The 21402-nt window shown below is 37.8% G+C and overlaps 1 protein-coding gene across 1 annotated transcript in view; it reads left to right on the forward strand.

Moving 5' to 3' along the window:
- Positions 1-505: 505 nt before the first annotated feature.
- Positions 506-21402, forward strand: part of LOC140169314 (ATP-binding cassette sub-family C member 5-like) — a 57452-nt gene continuing 36555 nt past the window's right edge. The window contains exons 1-8 of the mRNA XM_072192572.1: positions 506-616; positions 1242-1434; positions 3354-3500; positions 5874-6021; positions 12186-12419; positions 12876-13049; positions 16000-16147; positions 21059-21204. Coding sequence (XP_072048673.1) covers positions 1250-1434; positions 3354-3500; positions 5874-6021; positions 12186-12419; positions 12876-13049; positions 16000-16147; positions 21059-21204 — 1182 coding nt within the window. The 5' untranslated portion in view covers positions 506-616; positions 1242-1249. The remainder of the gene's footprint in view (positions 617-1241; positions 1435-3353; positions 3501-5873; positions 6022-12185; positions 12420-12875; positions 13050-15999; positions 16148-21058; positions 21205-21402) is intronic.

Here is a 21402-nt window from a genome sequence, read left to right on the forward strand (position 1 = left end):
ATTTGCTTACGGATCTGGCACTTGCAATATATTAGTGGAAGAAGGGCCCAATTCCAGCTCGTATTAAGATCTGTACCGCTGCCATGGAAACATCATATATAATTTGGAATGTATGTAATAATGTATGCTCATGTATTAAAGGTTCCCTGAAGATGAAAACATTCTGTCTTTAAAACTTGTCCAAATATTAAGTTTTTTCTTAATATCTCAAAAACAGTTTTGATGGAGTTGGGCTCTTCTTCCACTCAGGTATTCAATTGTGTACACAAATAGGTAGGGAAAGTTTTGGGTTTTTTAGTTGGTGGATCAAGGTTTTTTTTAGTGATAGTGGGGAAAATGTATCTTTTTGCTCATGTAGTGGGGGGACTTTTTCAAAAACTTCCAGCACCCCTTTCCCTCCCCCTTGAAAGTTAAATGGTGCATTCCTAAAATAGCGCCTTTAAACCTGCTCTTTGATCTTTGCCCTAAACCTGAAACGTGTCGAAATGTATTGCACTTCATGTATGTAGATACGGTTCTTTATACGAACAACAGTGCATGCTTCTGTGTTCATTTACATGTGTTTGATATTGGCAGCCAAAATAATGGAAATATAAACAATTAGTTGCTTTAGCAGGTAAGATTTTCATTAGTTTAAATTTTGGTCACATGCGAATAGACCGAGGCAGGGGGAATAGAATAAGGTGGTTTGGTTCAAAAGCTAAATTTGTCAAGATAGCGCCGGCCGCCATCTTGGTTTTTTGGGTGAAAATGACTCCGTAATGTCAAACTAATGTCAGAATCGGAATCCTTGTGCTCGACTTATCCGAAAAAGTGTCTTTGTACATGATTATAGGTGCTCTAGTCCAAAACTTAATTTTTCAAAATGGCGCCGGCGGCAATCTTGGATTTTGAGCGGTAGGAGAATGTCGGGATTTTTGCGAGGGAGCTAACTTTTTTCTAAAACATAGAGGTCTAAAGAAGTCAAATCAATCGTCAAACCGTCAAGCCAGAGAATTGTCATATAATTGAGGTGTTGTTATACCTAATCACATGTATCATACTCACTTTGATGTACAAGTAGTAACACTATTCATGTCTCTTATATACTTCCATGATTATAATTTATAGGCCTGGTGAGTCTCATCTCAAATTGAGAGTAATGCATATTGGATCGCAGCGGATTTGCAATATAAGTGCTATATAATCCGCAATTACATGATAAGTTTTATAACATTGAACTGCACATTTCTATTTTCCAGCGTAAACGATGAATTCAACTAAGCCAATGCGTCTAAAGGGTAACGTCAATCAAAACAATGATGATAAGAAAGGTAACCACGGAAACAGAAGAGATTCATCTGGATCATACCAGGAAGCTACACATGCTGTGTATAACCCAACTTATACCAAAATCAATCCGCGCAAGAAAAAGAAATGGACAACGGATACAAGGTATGTTATTATATTGTTAAAACATCTTTAGGTGATTCGCTGAGGAGGACACGCTCAAATTGTTTTCAAAATTCTGATTTCAAAATTCGATCACGATCGACAACATATTGGCAACATATCGATTTTCTTTGCTTTACCTTATTTGCTATGTTCATTAAAAGGGGACATATCTGATTTTTTTTTATGAATTAGGGGTCAAAGTCATCAATAGAAGAGATTTAAACTTCATGTTATCAAATGATTGACATATGTGACGTGTCATGTTAAGGTAGCTGCCTCGGATACAATACCCTTGCAGAAAAATAGCTCCTGTGTCTAATCAATCAGGTCTATTCATTTAAATCTTTAACATAACAAAGAAAAGTATTTTCCCCACCTATTTTAAGAGTCTTATAAGAATTGTAACAATTCTTATGTTTTCTTTATTTTTGAAAATTCCCTTAATTTTGACAGTTTTTGATTTTTTTTGCCCACTTAGGAAGGAGCTATGGTTACCAAACTTTCAGGGATGGTAAATAAGCTTAATATCTAAATTCTCTCGTCAGTTTTTTTGGATAAAGTGTTTACTTTTTGAAAAAAATTATTTTTTCCATTTTTAATTTTAGGGAATGTTAGAAACACTGTAGCTTAAAATAGAAACACTTAATTGGAAAAAACTGACGAGAGAATTTAGATATTAATCTTATTTACCATCCCTGAAAGTTTGGTAACCATAGCACCCTTTCCTGTTGGCTAAAAAAATCCTAGAATTTAGGTAATTTAGTGTTTCTAGAAAAAAAATAAAAAAATAATAAAAAGTACCAACATTCCTGTTAAATATGTAACACTAAATTAGAAAATAAACTTGGTTTGTATCATTCTGTGATATATTGGCAGCAAAATGAAACTTAAAACTTCTATAATACAACTGCTATAAAGGAGAGAAAAATCAGTTTTAATAAAATCTTTGTTTTCAAAAATGTTGCTATTTTGAGAAATTGGCAAAGTGCCAAAACCCCTTCCCTGTAGTAATTCAATGGGATTTTGAGATGACAAAAAATTGCGTAACTCAAAAACGCTTTGTTGGAAAAAATTAAAACTTGGCAAGTAGACACTTTTGGGCAGGATCGTAAATGGAGAAATCTGCCCGGGGGTGATTTACTCACAATTTGGGTTTGTTGCAAATTTGAGATGTTATTAATGTTAAAAATATTGTCTGATAGTTTCAGACCGGAATATAACTGGCATCTTGTATTTTTAAGACATTTTTCAAGGTAATTCCTACTCTGAACATTGTCCATAATATTTTTAAAGGCGGATATCTCAATTTCCAATTTTATAATACCATAACTTACGAACTCAATATCGTCGCTTAGGAATGTCCGATTTCATTGGGGAAAACGGCGTTGTGGAGCAAAATATCTCTATATTTATGATATGTAAAAATCTCCAAATTGATAACCTGCCCAAAAGTGTCTGCTTTTGACATGACACGTCACAAATTAGTGGATAAGCTTTCTCGACAAGAATTTATAATAATGTGACACGATCAAGCTTTGTTTGTTTGAAAATTCTTTAATTGCTCATATCTTTTGAACTGGTTTTTCAATTTCAATGGGGTTTTCTGCAAATGCAGCTTTGTTAATGCTTTTTACTATCCACATGTGCCCCCTATGCTACATCAGTGGTGGAACCAGAATGGTTTTTTTTGTAGCGAATTGGTGGGAGGGAGAAAATGATATTATTGGTGGTGGAAATGTGAAACGTTGCCCAAAATATTGTGTTTTTCAGTATATTTTGTTCTGATGGGGGGGGGCAATACAAATTTTAAGGGAAATACTCCCATTGGTGTTGTGTTTCATATAATTTGTTTTGATGCATGTTGTATTTCGAGACATGAAATCAAAAATTAATTTGTAAATCAAATCTGAATGTTGCAGGCCTCCAATAGACAAAGCTAGCTGGTTTTCGATCCTCACTTTTTCATGGGTAACGCCACTGTTTATCAAGGGATGGAAAGGAACCCTGAAGACTGAGGATCTAACAGTTGCTTCATATAAAGACTCATCCAAGATGAACAGTTACAGGTTTGTAATTTAAATAATTTATTTTAACTGTGAAAGAGATGGATGTTGGCCAAGTCATCACCCTTTTTTGAAATTGATCACTTATAGGCAGTGGCGTAGCCATTGGGTGGATGAGGGAGGAGGCGTTCCTCATTGCCGTCGATCATCTTAGGCGGTTGGTAGACGACGGGCCTTGGCTAAAAAATGGGGGTCAACAATAGACAATTTTGTGTGTACATGGTGAAGAATTAAAGAACCCGTCGCTCAAATATTTCAAATTGTGGATAAGACTGTGCCTTATTTTTTTGAAAATTTTGCCCTCCCCCAATTTCTCTGCTTAAAGAGAAATTAGCTGCATGTATTTCAATGGGGCTTCAACTTTGTCAACAATGCTATTTCCTTAATGTTTTTCAAATCTTACATTTCAAAAATACCTAATGACAATTCTAATGACGTATCCTTTACTTTTAAGTAATTCGTACACAATTTCAATTTTTTTACACTTTCGCTGGGATCACTGAATGGGACTTTAAGCATGCCAAGAAGCGCCCACTTACAGTTTTCAACTTGCAAAATGTGAATAGTACTTTGAGGAGTTTGATCATTTCAACCCAGAGTGTATACCCGACTTCTAAATCTAATCCCAAAATTGGTTCAAACGATAAATGGCGACATTATACACAAACACAAATATATACGTACCGAACCATGGAGCACAACCATTAAAAGAAGGCGTATACACTGTGTAGATAATCTATACAGACTCCCAGACGAAACCTCAGCATGCCAATAAAGCCCTAGGTAAATTCCAACGCCCTGTTAAATTTAAACGCCCTGTCGGACGACCAAAACCAACGTGGGTGGCGCTTATGCAAAAGGAGGTAAACACACAGGTCCATATGCACAGTTAGACTAGGTCTAACTTGATTAGTCATATGGAGAGGGAACCTTTTGGTATTTACATACCTGTTTCTATATTATTTTAGATCCTGTTAAAGGCAAATACAGGAGCAAAGGATGAAGAGAAAAGAGTAAAAAGATCCCCCGAAGTCCAACACGCACCAGCGTAATAGACATTGTGATGTGCCCTGAGTAATTCAATTTGATTATTTATCTTTGTTTACAATTAAAATCTATTTCATGAGACATTTTAGGGATTCCTCTCTCAAGTATACATCAAGTTGGGCAACAACAAATTGAATCATTTTTAATTTTAAATAGTTGGGAATTCCCCATAGATTGTAAAGTGAAAGTGACATAATTTTGGGGAAAACCCCAGGAAGTGATGTAATGAGAAAGGTTAATGTTATATTTAAGGCTCGGGATTTTCCAAGATCACTTCATGTGTTGTAAAATAGCCAGTGGCTATTAAAATAATGGGATTTCCCAGTGCTTGATATATAAGAAAATTTAAACATAATTTTTGGAGAAAGCAGTGCAAGGGGGTAATCGTTTGGAGAACGCAGTTCAAGGAGATAAGTGTTTGGAGAAAGCAACGCCATTTTTATGTGAGGATCTTATTCGCAAGGATATTTATAAATGCAAGTGTACAATGGACTTCGCTGATTTTTGCAGGACAGGTGAATAAGGATATATACACCAGCCGTCCAGAACATTGCAAGAACTCTAGTACTGATTAGTTTAAAGAGTAATTATATTTGATTATTTTGTATGTGCATTTGTTGTCATATTTTGTACCAATCATATCTTACTTTCAATTAAAGACTTAGATATTGTAAGCTTAATCAAACAGTAAATGAAGAGATTTCATATTTCTAGTCCAAAAAACAGTACTCACTGTGGACGTTTCGAAGTCTAGCAGACTTCTTTCTCAACACTGATGTTGTTGTGACGATCCTCTGTTTACCGCTGATGATACTGGTTGCTTAGCAACGCGGTTGCCAGTTGGTTTTCCAAGAAGATCGTCAAATGCATGACTAAGATTGTATTGCCCCTCGTCACAGCAACATCAGTGTTGAGAAAGAAGTCTGCTAGACTTCGAAACGTCCACAGTGAAAAGTACTGTTTTTTGGACTAGAAACATGAAATCTCTCCATTTATTTATCAACAACAGTCCTGAGGAAAATGTTCAGTAATTAATCAAACAGTGTATTTGTGTTGTGTATTTGTGTGAATTTGGGTAAAAGATGATTTTAGCCTTGAGTCTGTACGACTTGTAACAACATCAAGAAACGCAATATTTGCTGTAAATAACAAAAGTACAATCGCGCAAAAGTCTGACCCTAATTACACTTGGGATAAGGTCCATGAATTCAATATTTTGACCAACAATTTAGATTACTTATAACTTGTATTACGTAAGATGCATGCATAGGTAATACAGGCCTACATGTATGCATTTTGTAAGATTGATTTTCCTCTTTTTCATTTTAGGCTTGAGGCAAGATGGGCTCATTTGATAAGCAAGCATGGAAGTAAAGATGCGTCACTGTTCAATGCGTTGTTATATATCATGCGAAGCGGTGTCATCTGTAGTGCAATCTCCCTTGCCATATCAATCAGTGCAGCTTTGGTCTCTTCAGTGAGTAATAGTGACTGCATTTGTGTTTTTGTCCCTGCCGAACAATTTCAAGACAGGACCAAAAAAGCACAGTTTTTGTGTATGTAGGGGCGTACATGTATGGTATGTACGTGGTGTGACAAAATGTCAAACCTACTTTATTGTGCTCTTCAGCCCCGTGGCCAATTGTAACCCATATTGGATCACATGAATTCACAAATTCATTGGGGATATCAAATGCCATATTTATTAGGCCAAGCAAAGGTCATTTAGAGGTCCACTTAGGATAAGAGTCAACCCTTCAGTAACTATTTCCTTTCCAACCCTTCAGTAGCTATTTCCTCCTCAACCCCTCGGCCGATTATAACCCAAAATGGATCACAGGTAGAGTGCGACTTCACAAATTTCTTGGGGATGTCTAAATTTACATATATGAGGTCAAAGGGGGTAAAAAACTTTGAACATGTGTGTATAAGACAAGACTTTTGATAATTTCCATGAAAGTTAGTCTGATATGGGGGAAGAAAAAGTCCCTGACAAAAAATGAAAGAGAAACTCTAGAGTGCAAAGGGGGAAAAAGGTGCAAGGAGCCCCTTTTCCACTAAATTCAACCCGATCATGGGCCAAAATAGTGTAAAATACAATTTTTTGCGCGCTGCGCAAGCACATTGTTACATTACAGCCCTTTTCATTTGAGCATGGGCGAAAATAGAACATTTTCGCGCACATTGTCCGAAATTAGCCTTTTTGGAAGCTCAAAGACATGTACAGTCTCTCTAAAAAAAACCGGTATAATTATGTATTGTATGATGCAAGTGCAATTTTTTGAAATTTTATTTTGCTTCCCCCCCCCCCCGACCAAGAAAGTTGGCTACGCCCCTGAAACCTTCGCATATAGTGGGTGCTGCCGTAGCAGCGTTTAAATCTGCACTAAGAGTATTTGGATATCTATCAGTAGTACTCATGGCAAATCCTTTGCCACCTCACCTCACCTCACCTCACCAAGCTGTGTTCGACCATTGCATTTCTTGTCCATGTAGGTCCCATGTAGGCAGTAATGTCATCACACCACCTCTTCTTCTGTCTTCCTCTAGATCTTTTCCCTGTTCTTGGTTGCCATTCTGTAAGCCGTTTAGTCCATCTGTTATCTTCCCTTCGTGCAAGGTGACCTGCCCATCTCCATTTCGCTTCTTTGAGTTTCACCATAATGTCTTTGACTTGAGTTTGACGTCTTATTTCAGTGATCTTAATTTTATCCCTTTGGGCTGTTTGTAGTTTCTGTTCCAGGTACTTGGTTGTTGTCCATGTTTCTGCCCCATATGTCATTGTCGGCAATACACACTGGTTAAACATTCTACTTTTCAGATACATTGGTAAGTTTTTATCACATAGCATGTCCTTGAATCTTCCAAAGCAACTCTAACCTGCCTTTATTCCGATCAAAGCTTCTTCCCTGGTGTTGTCCTCCATCTTCACTGTTTGGCCGAGATATTTATAACCATCCACCTTTTCGATAACATCGCCTTCAACTACAATGACATCCTCTGACTGGTGTTTTGTCATATATTTTTGTTTTGCCCTTGTGTATGTTCAGTCCAACCTTTTTACTTCCTTTATTCAGATCATTTAACTGGACCTCCATATCCTTTACTGATGTTGTCACCAAAGCTACATCATCTGCGAATCTCAGATCTGTTAGCTTCTCGCCATTTATGCTGATCCCCCTCTCCTGTAGGTTCAGCTCAGACCCCTAACTAACAAATACAGAATTAACAAGAATTTGTCTTTAAAAAGGCAAAGTTAAGGGATCAGGTGTATAGTACTTTGAGCTACTTTGGTCTAACTTTTAATATTCATATCTAACCTACTCTGCACTTATTCGACAATATATTATTATTCTTGCATTTAGGTTCTTAAGCCACCTACAGGAAACAAGTTTGGCTGTAACTACAAAGAAAAATACAGATTCAAGATGCCTTTATATCACTAAAGTAAACAAACTATACAGCCATTATCACTGATTATGGTCTTGCTAGCTTTTCTCAGAGATATTTGTGTCATAGCCCTGCTTTTGTGAACACCAATTATTATTTTGTAACAGAAAATATATTATACAGGTTTTACACATTGCTGGGTTATTACAAGAGTCAATAATCAAGTTCAATTAACTATAGACAATGGACTTAGTTTTGTGCAATATAGTTATATTTTTTCTGAAGTAAATAACCCACTGTAGCTTGCTGCATACGTTTCTATAACTAAACATTCTGTATACTGACCATGATCTGCCTAGCTTTGATTAACCAATCAGTTATGTGTATTGTCAGCATATGATGGCTTAGCTTTGCTCCAAAACCGACCTATTTTCCATCCAATCGAAAGAAAAAATGAAAAACCATGCCATATGCCCTCTGACACTATAGTAAAGACCGGCTGTACGTGCGCCTCGGTGAGTGGACTTGAGCGGTTGGTGGGTGGGGTAGACCAATATCTGTTGGTATACAGTAATACTGCATAGTTGTCCTTGGTGACTTTAGTACGTAGCTTGCCTAGTGATAGTGAAGCTTGCCTTCGGCACTCTCTGTTCTAGGAGTGGTATTAATTTTTTACAGAATGGTCTAACTAGGCAGGGTTTGGCCTTACATTTTCTTTACTCGTCACTTGCTTGGGTTTATTTTACTCAGGGATCACTGGATCTTCTAAGGTACTGCGAGGGCTCTGATCAAGAGCTAGTGATGGCTATAAGCCAATTGCAAACATGTTTATAAAATGCTAAAAATGTCCTACACTGAACAGTCTCACTGCCAGATTAAATGGGCTAAATAGTCCTTGTCATGTGGGGCAGGATTAGATAAAGGCATACAAACTAGGGTATGATATATTAACAGGGACAAGTGATTTTCGCGGAAAAAATAGCCAATTGCGTGGAGATTTCGCCGAAAAAAAAGTTCCTTGTCCCTGGATATTAGGAATTATTTACTAGCCTCTTAACTACAAAGGCTATTCAAGGCACATGATATGTAAGGGATTAACTGTGCATATGAGATGTGGGGCAAGTGGCATTAATGTTCACTGCAGTGAACACAAAAATACGTTACATATATTACACATCATGTAATTACTACTTTTTTCTATATTTTGTTTTTATATTTACCATAACAAAACCGTAACTCTAGGTGTTTCCCTCTGGAGCATGAGCACTCATGTCGTAAGCGAGGCTAAACAACACAGGTCACCTCCAAACAGTGGCGGCACCATGGTGTGGAGGGCATGACATGGGGAATCCTCCTCCCCAATCTGGACGGTGTATTCCTAAAGTGTTGAAGTTTAGGCAAATTTTTGGCTTTCATCCCTAAGAATGTCTTTCTCCCACCCAAAACAAATTATGGTGCCTACTGCCTTTCCCGGGCTGCCTTTGTTTAGATGGTGATGTTCAGGCCCGGGGGGGGGGTCACTCGGATACACCCTAAACGAGTTTTACCTACCAGCAAATTTAGCCCCTTAATAAAGTAATCTGAAATAAAATTGACCCCCAAATGAGTTTTTGGCTAGTAAAAATGAAAAAATGTACCCTTTTTGGACTCGTAATGTACTAAAAATTTGAAAAGGTACTGTAAACAACTTGTTCAGTTTTAGAAAACTGCCCTTATTCTTGAAAAATGGTGTTTTTAGACCCTAATGCGTCACGCGAGTAACGCACCTTGCCTAAAAACACCCGTTTTTACTTGTTTTTTTGGTCACGCATGCGTACAGATCATTTATGTGAGTGGCCCCCGGGTGTTCAGGGTCCAGGGGTCCATTTTACTCAACATTTAACCCTTCGTATCTCTAGTAACCGTTCGTAAGTTACGAATACCCTACGAATTTACAAGTTGTAACTTTATGAAGGGTCCCTGTAGTAAATCCCGAAAGTTTCGTTTGTAAGTAAGTTACAATTGATTTTGATTTTAAGACTTACGTTCAGGGTGTCCCTGAAAGAACTGTATCATATGGAGGTTTCTATACAAAAACGATTCTCTTATAAACCATCGCGCGCACAGTTCCCACCTCGATACACCTGAGCACACATTTTCGTCCCAAGAGCTTCCAAGCAAAGAACACATTTTCGTCCCAAGAGCTTCCAAGCAAAGAACATCAAGCAGCGAATGTCTACACCACAGTCTTTGATTACACTACACGGTTGAGTGCATAGCAATGTAGGAGCTGTGAAGCTTCTAGCTAAAAATGGGCCTCTTTGATTGGTTTCTGTCGAAACCTCAAGTGTTCCCTTCATCCAATCAGATTTTTTTTTCATATCAAGCTAACACTTCCCCCTAAAAACACGTTTAGTCACTAGGTCAACAGATAACACAATTCAATGTTATAACAAGGCGAATGTGGAAAAATCTGTTGAAAACTACCTATCCAAGCACATTTTTTGACCAAAATGTAGGTTTTAAAAGTCAATACCCCAAGTGTTCCTTACAATATTTTTCAACTTTTATGTCATTAAATGAAAAAGCACACTTACATTGTTCATATACTAGAGTCACTAGAATGAGCAATGGTCAATTATCTTTAAATAGCAAATCTTGTGCAAAAAGGATACTATTTTCGCCTGTTTTGTCATACGGTTGTAAATTCAATGAACTATGACTTTAAAAACAGAGCGCTTATAAATTGATATGCGTCGGGAACTGATTTGTATGGGTACTTTAGCGCATAAAGAAAATGTAACAAAATAATTGGTGATGTTAAGGAACATATCAGCTATCACATACATTTTGAATTTTGACAATTGACCGCTCCGTTTTGAATTTTGCAAAACTCCCTCATTTTCATGCCTTTACACGGAATCAATATCTATCAATGACAACAGACGCATCATGCGCTGATGATGCACAGTGATTAGGCCATTTTTATTTTTAATCTTTATAGTTCGTCTCAAAGCCCTTCCCAAGTTAAAAAGGGAATGCGGTTTTAAGTTAATTAGTTAATTTTTTTAACTTTAATTTTGTGTATCTGTGGCAAGAATAGACCACCTTTTCATCTCTCAGCTCAGGGAGGTTGCACTGTGGTCAAGATAAAGAATTTTTTATTGAGATTTGGTTATGTTGACGTCTAATGATGTCAGACGTGAGATATTTGTGTAGTTGATCGGGAAAAATAAAACGGCGGAAAAAATGAAATTTACTCAATCTACGTTAGCGATTTTACTAATGCGCGCGGGGGCTTTGAGACGACTTATTAAATCAAGATGGCCTTAGCACTCTGGCTATATTATTTAGATCATCGATTGATATTTGAATCCGTGGAAAAGGTTGCAAATGAGAGAGTTGTGTAAAATTCACATATTTCACGTATTTAGTTATGTTTAGATGTGGCGTTAAAATACCCAATCAATTACGTTTCCGACGATACAGTTCTTTCAGGGACACCCTGTACCTTTGTAAAGTTAAGTTAAATGGACCCCTAGTTGGCTTGATCAATCGATGTGTAATGATCATCCATCCTGTAAGTTCTAACAACATAGCAGAAAAGATTTTCCAGACTCTCTGAACATTTTGAAACATCTGTCCTGCGTCTAAACTAAATGGCTGAAAATGCCCCCGAATCTGCCCTGTATCCTTTCTACTAAAGAACCCCACTTCAACAAAAATTGACTTTGTGTTTGAACTCTTGTTATAACATTAGGGCCTATATTATTTTTTTATGTATTCATGGTATTGGTCTTCATGTTGTTTATCTTCATGTTTCCTTCGCTTATAATTTTGAATTTCTTAAATTGCTTTTGTATTGATTTGTAATGGTTAAGTAGAGAGAGCACTAAATAAATGCATCGAATATGGTATTGAAAGCTAATGTGCAATCAAAATTAAGTATGTACACCAAAATACCCAATAAATGTATGAGGTATGGATCGTGCATGAACTCTACTCTTTTCCATGCCCACTACTGCTTTTCTTACAGTACCTACTAATCATCTCAGTAACCAATTGAAATAGATCTTTAGATCTTTTAACAATTTTAAGCTTAGCGTAATTCAGCAGTCCTACTGACCATACTTGGTGTATCTGTCATTGGCTCAATACATGATATAGGCCTAGGCTTCTATGCAACCAATAAATTTACAGGCCGATACTACGACGGGTAGTGCACATGCGCATGAGTATACAAAAAACTTATTGTCAATCTTTTTATTTCAGACCGTCGTAATGCGTAGACTCATAGCCTTTACACAATCACCTGAACCCGACTTCATTTACGGCTGCCTATTAGTTGTTGCGTTCACAGGCCTCCAGTTGACAACGGTTACTTGTTCAAGCTTAGGATTGTACTTGAGTGCACGTGTGGCTGGAAGGATACGAGCAGCATTGGTGGCGATGGTTTATCATAAAATCTTACGATTGCGCAGTTTAAAGGGGAAATCTGTTGGGGAGGTAAGGCTACCGTTTATTAAGTGACGTAGCCAGGACTTCTGAAGTGGGCGGGGCAACAGGGGACCAAGGAGATAAGACAACTTTCAAGGAGAAAAAATTTGAGGAAAATGGTCAAGAGCTAAAACGCCGAGGGTGAGGCACTCATATATTGTTTTTTGATAAGGGTGTGCCACCGGCAGATTGAACTGATAAAAACAAGCTGGATGTATGGAACTGATCTGCCGGCCAAAGGGGGGGGGGGGTCTTGAGAACAAAAAGGAGGTCTCCTTAACTCACCTGCCAGGGGGTGTTGGGACTGATTAGCTGACAAAAATGGATGTCTCTGGGACTGATCACTTCAATTTCGTTGCATTTTTCATTTTTGCCAAAGATTTTTGAAAAGGAGAGGAATCTCAGCTAGAATTCAACATAGCACTAATAATAATACGTGTATGTTTTTTCTTCCTTTTTTATCAGATCATTAATCTGTGTACCAATGACAGCCAAAGAGTGTTTGATCTCGGTATGTTCCTACCGATGGGAATCGTTGGTGTTTTTATTTGTGTGTTCAGTCTTGTTGCCTCTTACGCAATCCTTGGATGGACAGCGGTTCTTGGGACATTATCTTATATCATGTTTTATCCACTACAGGTCAGTGAAACGAAGGAGAAGGAGGGGGTGGTAGGGTGAAGTTGATACGGGTGTGAGAGTTTAAAATAGAGGTTTCGGTGAGAAAAATTAAAAAGATGGGGACATTAGATGCAAGATGGATTTTTAAACCTATTTTATGGCGGCATAAAAGAGAACATAGGTGAAAAACTCCACAGAAGCCCAGAGCGTTGTTTTACCAGCTCTAAAATTGCTTCAGATGGCTTATTTTTTCAGCATATAATTCTAAAAATCACCAAAATCTGTAAATAAATTACTATGTTTGGTATAATGTTATCCCCCAGCCATTTTTACATGCATACAACAATATCATTCAATCTCAGTCCACTATTGGCCACAAAAATATGGGGCCTTTGGGGGACCGTGGTACTGAAAGGAGGGGGCTTAACATTCCAATATATGTATCACCTCCAATATCAAAGTGCCCCCCAGGTGGAAATAAAGAATATGATTAGATACAAAATAGTTAACTTGCACTTACAAAGTCGACTATTGTTTAACGAGTACCTAGTGTAGTAATCATGACTTGGGACTATATTACCTGGTCACAGACGAATATCTTTTGCATCCTCACAAATGCATACATACTGCAGTTACTGTCCGTTTTCCTATACACAATACACAGTGCTCTCACCATTGACGCGTGACCTCTATAAATGATGTATGTTGGAAGAATGGACACTTGCCTAGTTAACATCACTGTGTGAAAAATAACCAGCCAATATTTAATTTATTCTCCAAACTTCTAGCAAATATGTTTCTCTAACATGACCTAAAATTACAGCTAGGTTAGATGTTCAGAAATGGTCGCACTTTTGTAAAATATGAGTGAGGGCAAAGCATAGCTAGCTCATAGCTAGCCAACTCCCCGTGTTAATTGAATGGAGATTTGACAGAAAATATTGAGCTATATTGGTAACGGACCGCTCCGTTATGAAGGATGCCACAAAAAAACGGTACAAGCTACATTTAAACTATTCTAAATAGGTTCTAGAAAATATAGTTTTGTAACATGTCCTAAATTTTTAGCTAATTTAGATGTTTGGAGAGGGTCGCACTTTTGTGTTTTAGGAAGGATATGTAAACGACAGATAACACCAAAAATATGAAGAAATTATTTCCAAACCGTGTTAAGTCAACAATCATTATGTTGCTCATTTTGAAGAATGCTGGTTAACAAAAAGCAGGTTTCGTGAACAAAGGTACACATACCATTGTTTCCTTTCGTTTCCTTTATAATAGGTTACCCAACTGAAGCTATAATACCAGCTTTATTGCGATGTCGCACATGTAAAACAGACACTTGTGCACAACCAGAGAAGATCTGATTTAATCAGTTGAGCTGCTTCAATGAGTGTTATCTTGGTTTAATAGCTTTTAATGGGGTTTAAGTCCTGCAAAGGTCGAGATGAATTCTACTGTAGACATGACTGCATCATGAAATAAAGAAAGGAAGTATTATGCACATATCAACCTCGGCCCCTAGGTACCCGGCGATGGCCGGGTCGTGGGCTGGGGATTTGGGTTTTAAAAGTTAATACTTCATACTTGGCCAGGCCTGAACCCTCCATGACAAAATCTTGAGCCACTCCCCGGTCCACCCGGGACAAATGTGCGATACAAACCGATGCAAACCCCGGGTAGTTCCTGGCCCTGGCCATCGTATTATAGGCCTAGATAATTTTGGTTTTTATATCGTGGCGATCTTGTCATGCGGGTTCAAAAAGACATATCTTGCATGGAGTGGGGTTTCTGAGGTTTCGTCCGGTCGTCGCCAAAAGCATAACCTAGGCCAGTTCTCGTAAGCTATTTTACTGTAGATCATCCGGTTGTTAAATTATATGATAGCTTATGATGTGGAGCCCGAGCACTGATGAAGACCTCAGCATCGCTGGATGTAGATGTTTTTGCTGACTTGTAACTTTTACCATGTTCAAAGACTTTTGTCTGACACGGCGTTTATTTTATAGTCTAACAGCACGCATCCAAACACTCCACTTTTATAATGCACTTTTCGTGCTTTACAGTGGCAAGGGGGACGGGATAAGAGGATGGCCATCTAATTTTGTCACCACTACTATTATGCATGTTTGTTTGTTTTCAAAATAATTTTGCGATGCATGAAGGGTCAAAAAATGCTGGAAATAAACTGGGAATATCGTATGTTGATATGGCCTACATGAAGGCTGATATGATTAACGAAAACCATAGATAAGATGTAAACAAATCAACGGCATTACAAATTGTTTCATGGGGTTCCCATTTTGGATATTATTTAACATCCTTTCAACGATTTGTGATTAATAATATTGTTAAATGCTCCAACATAAAAACATGATAGCTTGGAAAATGTGTATGTTAACACAATACACTGAATTAAATGTTTATATCATACACCTATGCAACTCAGTGCATTGTTAATATTATATCCACGGCAAACCCCGGCTCAAGTACGACAAAGTGCATAGCAGTCCTCTGCCCATAAATGCGGGCATCCTTTCAGCAAATCACGGCAATGTTGTCCATTTTACTGGTTGCAAAACCCCGGGTAACTTACGACCCAATCCCGGTTCTCACCCGACGTCAATTCTTATACCAGTCCCGGCTCCCCCCCCCCCCGGACAAATTTTGAATCAAATCCCAGGTCACATGATATCAAGTCCCGGGCCATCACCGGGTACCCAGGGACCGGGGATGCAATTGGCAGATGCATTAATATTAATATCATTATCATAGTGCTAGAGTACAAATTTTGTCTGTCTAGAGAACAAATCATATTGTTTGTTGTAGAAATTAATCTGTTATTCCAAGGGCGAGTCATTTTGGATCTAAGACTCAAGTCATGTCTCAAGTCCAAAAGTGTTGAGTCAAGACAGAGTCGAGTGGTTACAATATTTTTCAATTTGTTTTGTTTATGTTTATTTATATACAGATACTCTTGTCCAAACTGATAACTCGCTTTCGTCAAGACTGCATTAAAATCACAGATAAACGTGTACGTCTTATGAGTGAAGTTATCACTTGCATTAAGCTTATCAAGATGTACGCTTGGGAGATTCCATTTGCAAAGCAAATAGGAGGTAAGATCACAGCCCTGTAATAGCGCGATGGTTGCATAGTGTTAGAGGGGACTAATAATTGTTTGAATTATGTAAATGACCATGGTGAGCAAGGTCTAATACAACATGTATATTTCACAAAATTTGACCTCAAGTTTCAGAATATGAGTTTTTGTACCCAAATTTTCAAAGGTTATTCAATGATGTGCAAATGTATTGGGGTTAAAGAACAGTGCCTTGATAGATGAGCAAGTTGTGGACCCTAGTGATAGCCATAGCCATTGCCATCTACACTGCGCATGTATTTGTGTTATGCTTGGACGACAGAAAATCTTACCGCCTGTATCGTGATAATTTAGCGCGGCTTAATAGTTGTGCACCTATCGGTGTCTGTGTACCGTGCTGTTGTACTGGGTTCTGAAATTCTTATAACAATAATAACTTATAATAATATGTTTAATAATAATTATGGTTAAAAAGATCAATTTGGACACAACTGCGCAGTCTCAATGCAATCAGAATCTGGTTGCAAAATCTGACACGGTTTTGACACTTAAAAATTTCTCAGTCGTCAACCCAGAAAGTTGGTGAATGATGGCAGCAGTCTAAAGTTTGTTTGGCTTATAATTGGCAAAAAATGAGACTCATAACATCATCTATTGATATAGAATCGCATGCACGCAGTTGGGTGCAGCACCTAGTTGTGCATTGCGAAATGCATGACTGGTGCATGATGTGGATTTATGCAAGCATAAGTTGGGAATTTATTGACAAGCGCATAAACAGAAACCAAAATTTTTTCGCCATTATAAGCCATTGGCAGACAGATCATGTGTCAAACACAATCATATATGACATTGCCAATACTGAGCTTCTTGACAGCTGATATTCCTAGGGCACATCCTTTGTCTGCTACAAGACAGCCTGCTATAAATAAGGAATGTTCTCTATATACCTCCTTGTGGCAAAAGGAGACCTGATGTCCATGCACCACCCATTTAACCTGCTTCCAATGTGTGTTAGGGTAGGATGAAGGAATGATTCAACAGAACAGATGGCCGTACATGCTCAAGATCGCTGAGCATTGAGACATCTTGTGGTAGTGTGACAGGACTGACGCCGCTTGGCTGTTTCTGTAATTAACTTACACCCCTCTGGAATCAAGGCATGAAAAACCCATATGGTAACTTTAAGTGCTACATTTGTTTATTTACTATAATTCAAATGTGTAATTTATAAATACCTGAATAAAATATCACTAGGTATCTGATCCTCTCACACAACAACTCATGCAACCCCACTCCTCTCAACGTCATACATAAATTCGCCCAGTCCCATTTCCCTAATATGAAATTTTTTTTAAAATCAGTTCGGCTGAGGTGGGCCTCGAACTCAAGCTGCTGCTACATACAGAATACTCAAGTCCAGCGCGCTAATCCACTAGACCACATGACTTATTGGGAGCCTAATTGAATTTTAAACATATGTGACCGTACACGGCGAATGAGCCGTAACTTCCTCCCCAGGCCTTGCCGTCTAAATTTTAAAGGCGAGTGGTTAATCACTCGCTAGCATGATAATAGGCGAGTAGTCGCATTTTCACAAATATCACTTTTCGAGATCATCAAGAAGAACTTCTGTCTTAAAACGGTACTTGCGTATTTATGATGAAATGCGCGCGAAGCGCGCTAAATTTTTTAACTTTCTCCACTTGGAGGGGGCACCGAATCGATTACATGCTGAATTGGCTGATTCAATGGTTGATTTTGGGAGATGCGCAGCGAGTGTTATTTAGTGTCTATGGCGAGTGAAAAATCGCTCACTATAAATTGAGTTTGGGCGAGCGGTGGCGAGCGAGAGCGATCGCTCGCCTCAAACGGCAAGGCCTGCCTCCCCGATTTGAGTTTCCGCCAAGCTATTCATCGAGAGGTACCTTTTGTTCGGGACCAAGGGCTTCCGCCATTAAATCGGTTACTGACCTGACAGCGCATTAACGCTATAATAGGTAGGTTACTGGCAATAAGTGATCAAATGAAAGTCACTTGAAAGCGCCTACAAGAACGAGAGGTACCTTTTGTTATAATACCACCCAAAGGTGTGCTTGAGTTGTCGCATACACACAAAAGCACACTTTACCATCGATGTAGAATTATTTACCACCCATCTTAATTTAGGCGCCTCATTTAAATAAATTCAATAGAGTTGCTGATCGATTACCCGTAACAACGTGCCATTGCTGCCAGGTATAGGTCTATGTCACTTTCTATAATTAACCACTTCGAAGCTATATGTTGTTATCATGGTTATAGGCCTGTTCAATAAAATCAAATGGATTTCTTTAAGGGATGGGGTATGAACGTTTGGACAGTATTTATTGTGGGACATCAGAACACATCAGACATATCGAATTGCATTCTGAATACGAAGAATGTCCTTCTGATATCAAATAATTTTGATTTTTGAAATTTGTAATGTAATACACATTTTATGGCAAATGATTAAAAATTGATATTTTTGATATTTAACAGTACTCGAAGAAAACTTTATAAATCTGATGATTTATTCTTAAAGTGTATGTATATGGGATGAAAAGCCGACGATCAATTGAAAATGTTGACCTTTCGTATTGAAAATATGGATTTTTTCCCCAAAAACACCAAAAAAAATTAGGTCTTTTGGGGAAATAAATCCATATCTTCAATATGAAAGGTCAACATTTTCAATTGATCGTCGGCTTTTCCTCCCAGCTACATACACTTTAAGAATATATCATTAGATTTATGGACTTTTATATATTAAAAATGTGAAAAATAAAATTTGTATTATATCGTGAATTTCTAACAATGAAAATTATTTGATATCAGAAAGACATTCTTCGTATTCCGAATGCAATTCGATATGTCTGATGTACTCTCATGTCCTACAAAAAAATACTGTCGAAACGCTCAAAACGCTCATTCCAGATCCCTTAATATCACGAATGTCCATTTTAAAAGCCAGGGCCAATTGAGGTAGTGAAGGAGGGGTCGAGAGGTGAAAAGAGGAGAAGCGGATGGGTGATCGAGATTGTAGGAGAGGGGAGAAAGACAAAAAAAAAAGAAAGGAAGAGGGAGAGAAGGAGAGAGACGGAGAAGGAGAGCGATGGAGTCACAGGGCTCTAAATTACATAGGCGTAGATCGGGGGTGGGTTGGGGGATAAATCCCCAATATTTTGCCAGCGGGATGGTCGATATAATCATTCCCCCCTCCAATATTGACGCTTGTGCATTAGTTTCTGTCGAAATTAACCTCATATTTGGTCATGTTAGCCACAAAATGCCATTTTTAGCGCTTCGCGCGGATTTATTCCACTTTTGTCCCATATTTCACCAGTTTAGTTTCAATAGGCCTATGCTAAAACTTTCGCGCGCATTTGTAACATAATGTTCACTGTACCGGGTACTTAACCCCCCCCCCCCCCCCCATGTCAAAAAGAAATCTACGCCACTGCTTAAGTGCGTGCATAAGAAAGAATAAGGAAGAAAGGAAAAGAAAGGAATGAATAAAGAAAATAATTATTATTATTATAGAATCTAAGCATATAACAGCAGTAGGCGGCCATTCAATGATGCCAAAACCTTAATGCGTTACGTAATTAAAACACCTAGTCAGATATATTTCACACCTGCCAAACACAAGTCACCCAATTTCGATAACTGGACGTTGAATGTACACTCTCATGAATATTAATTGGCAACATTTTCCAATATGTCAGCGCTCAAATCGGACACAATAGAACAATAGACCCTTCAGTGCGTTGGTTATACATACCTATACAAAATACAATGCCTGGTAACCCACCACTTGAACAGAATTTAGCCAAAGCAAACAAAGACCAGAGCTATTAAAAATTCTATAGCCATTTAAGGTAGAAGCTTATTATTCTCTTCAACAATAGGATTTTTGATTGATGTTTGACTATCAGAATGAGATAGATGTCGCGCCAGCTAGAGATACCGATGAATACGACCTTCATGCACATTTTACACTGTAACACAGAATACATTCGTGCTGTACGATCACATATAGGCTATAGGCAACTACAACATTGATCTGGTATAGAATAGAAATACCACAATACATACAGACAATACGAGAGGCATATGTATGATACATACACAATACATAATCGATTTTGTGCTATTGTGCTCATCGCATTGGTTTGCAAGGTAGGTAGTCAGCATGGATTTGTGCAATTTATAGCAAAAGTCTACATAGGTCCCCAAAGTTTCTTTCAGATATTAAAAGATTAGATTCCCATAAAGACGAAACAGTAATTTTTAGTTGGGACCTAGGTAATTTTTACATAGATTTTTCATAATCGTTTCGGCATTTATTTTTATTAAATTCAGAAAATATTTTTACGTATATAAAATTGAAATAAAATTCTCTGCCTTCTAAACGACACCAACTGTACCACAATTGGATATCACGAATCGTTATATATGTTGTGCAGTTAATATTCATATATTCCTTTATACATAGGATGCTTCAGTTTTTGCACAAGAAATATTTCATCGAAAACCCGCCCACTCGGCTATTTCATAACGATAATCAGACTTCCTCAGAATGTGCAATAATTAGTATTAAAATCAAGTTGTTTTTTACGCTTTTTAAAAACACTTGGCCCGATGACGAATACCGACGTGATGCAATCCCAGGTCAAATATAATTCAGGTTAAACTTTCTGAGTCAAATCAATTAGGGAACACCGCCATTAGTTTTAGATAAACTCAAGAGGTATGACACATGTTTCGCAAAATTTCGATTCCCCTTACAGTAGCCTTCACCAGATGATGATTTTGTATAATGTTTCTGGTTTGATTTGTATAGTATTATTATTAGTAAAGTGATGAAAATGATTGTAATACAAATTTACTGTTCAATTTTCAGCTATACGTAATCAAGAACGTAGTGTTCTAGAGAAGGCTGGCTATGTGCAATGTCTCAGTACTAGTATGCCTAGTATGTCAATTATAAGTGCGTCATTTACCATCATCCTTCATACATCATTGGGCTATGGCATTGATGTAGCACAGGTTTGTTTGTTTGTTTGTTTATATGTTTATATTAGAATGTGTATCACTATGAAATACAAATGACATAAGAGGATGGTAAATAATAGATACAGGCCCAAACAGAATAAGAAATAAATGAAGATCAAACAAAAAATATGTTGTAAATATGTCAGCAGTGGTGGCACCAGGGGGCAACCAACCCAGTCAGAACCCTTTCGC

This window comes from Amphiura filiformis, chromosome 14 (genome assembly GCF_039555335.1).
Source record: "Amphiura filiformis chromosome 14, Afil_fr2py, whole genome shotgun sequence".
Taxonomy (NCBI): Eukaryota; Metazoa; Echinodermata; class Ophiuroidea; order Amphilepidida; family Amphiuridae; genus Amphiura; species Amphiura filiformis.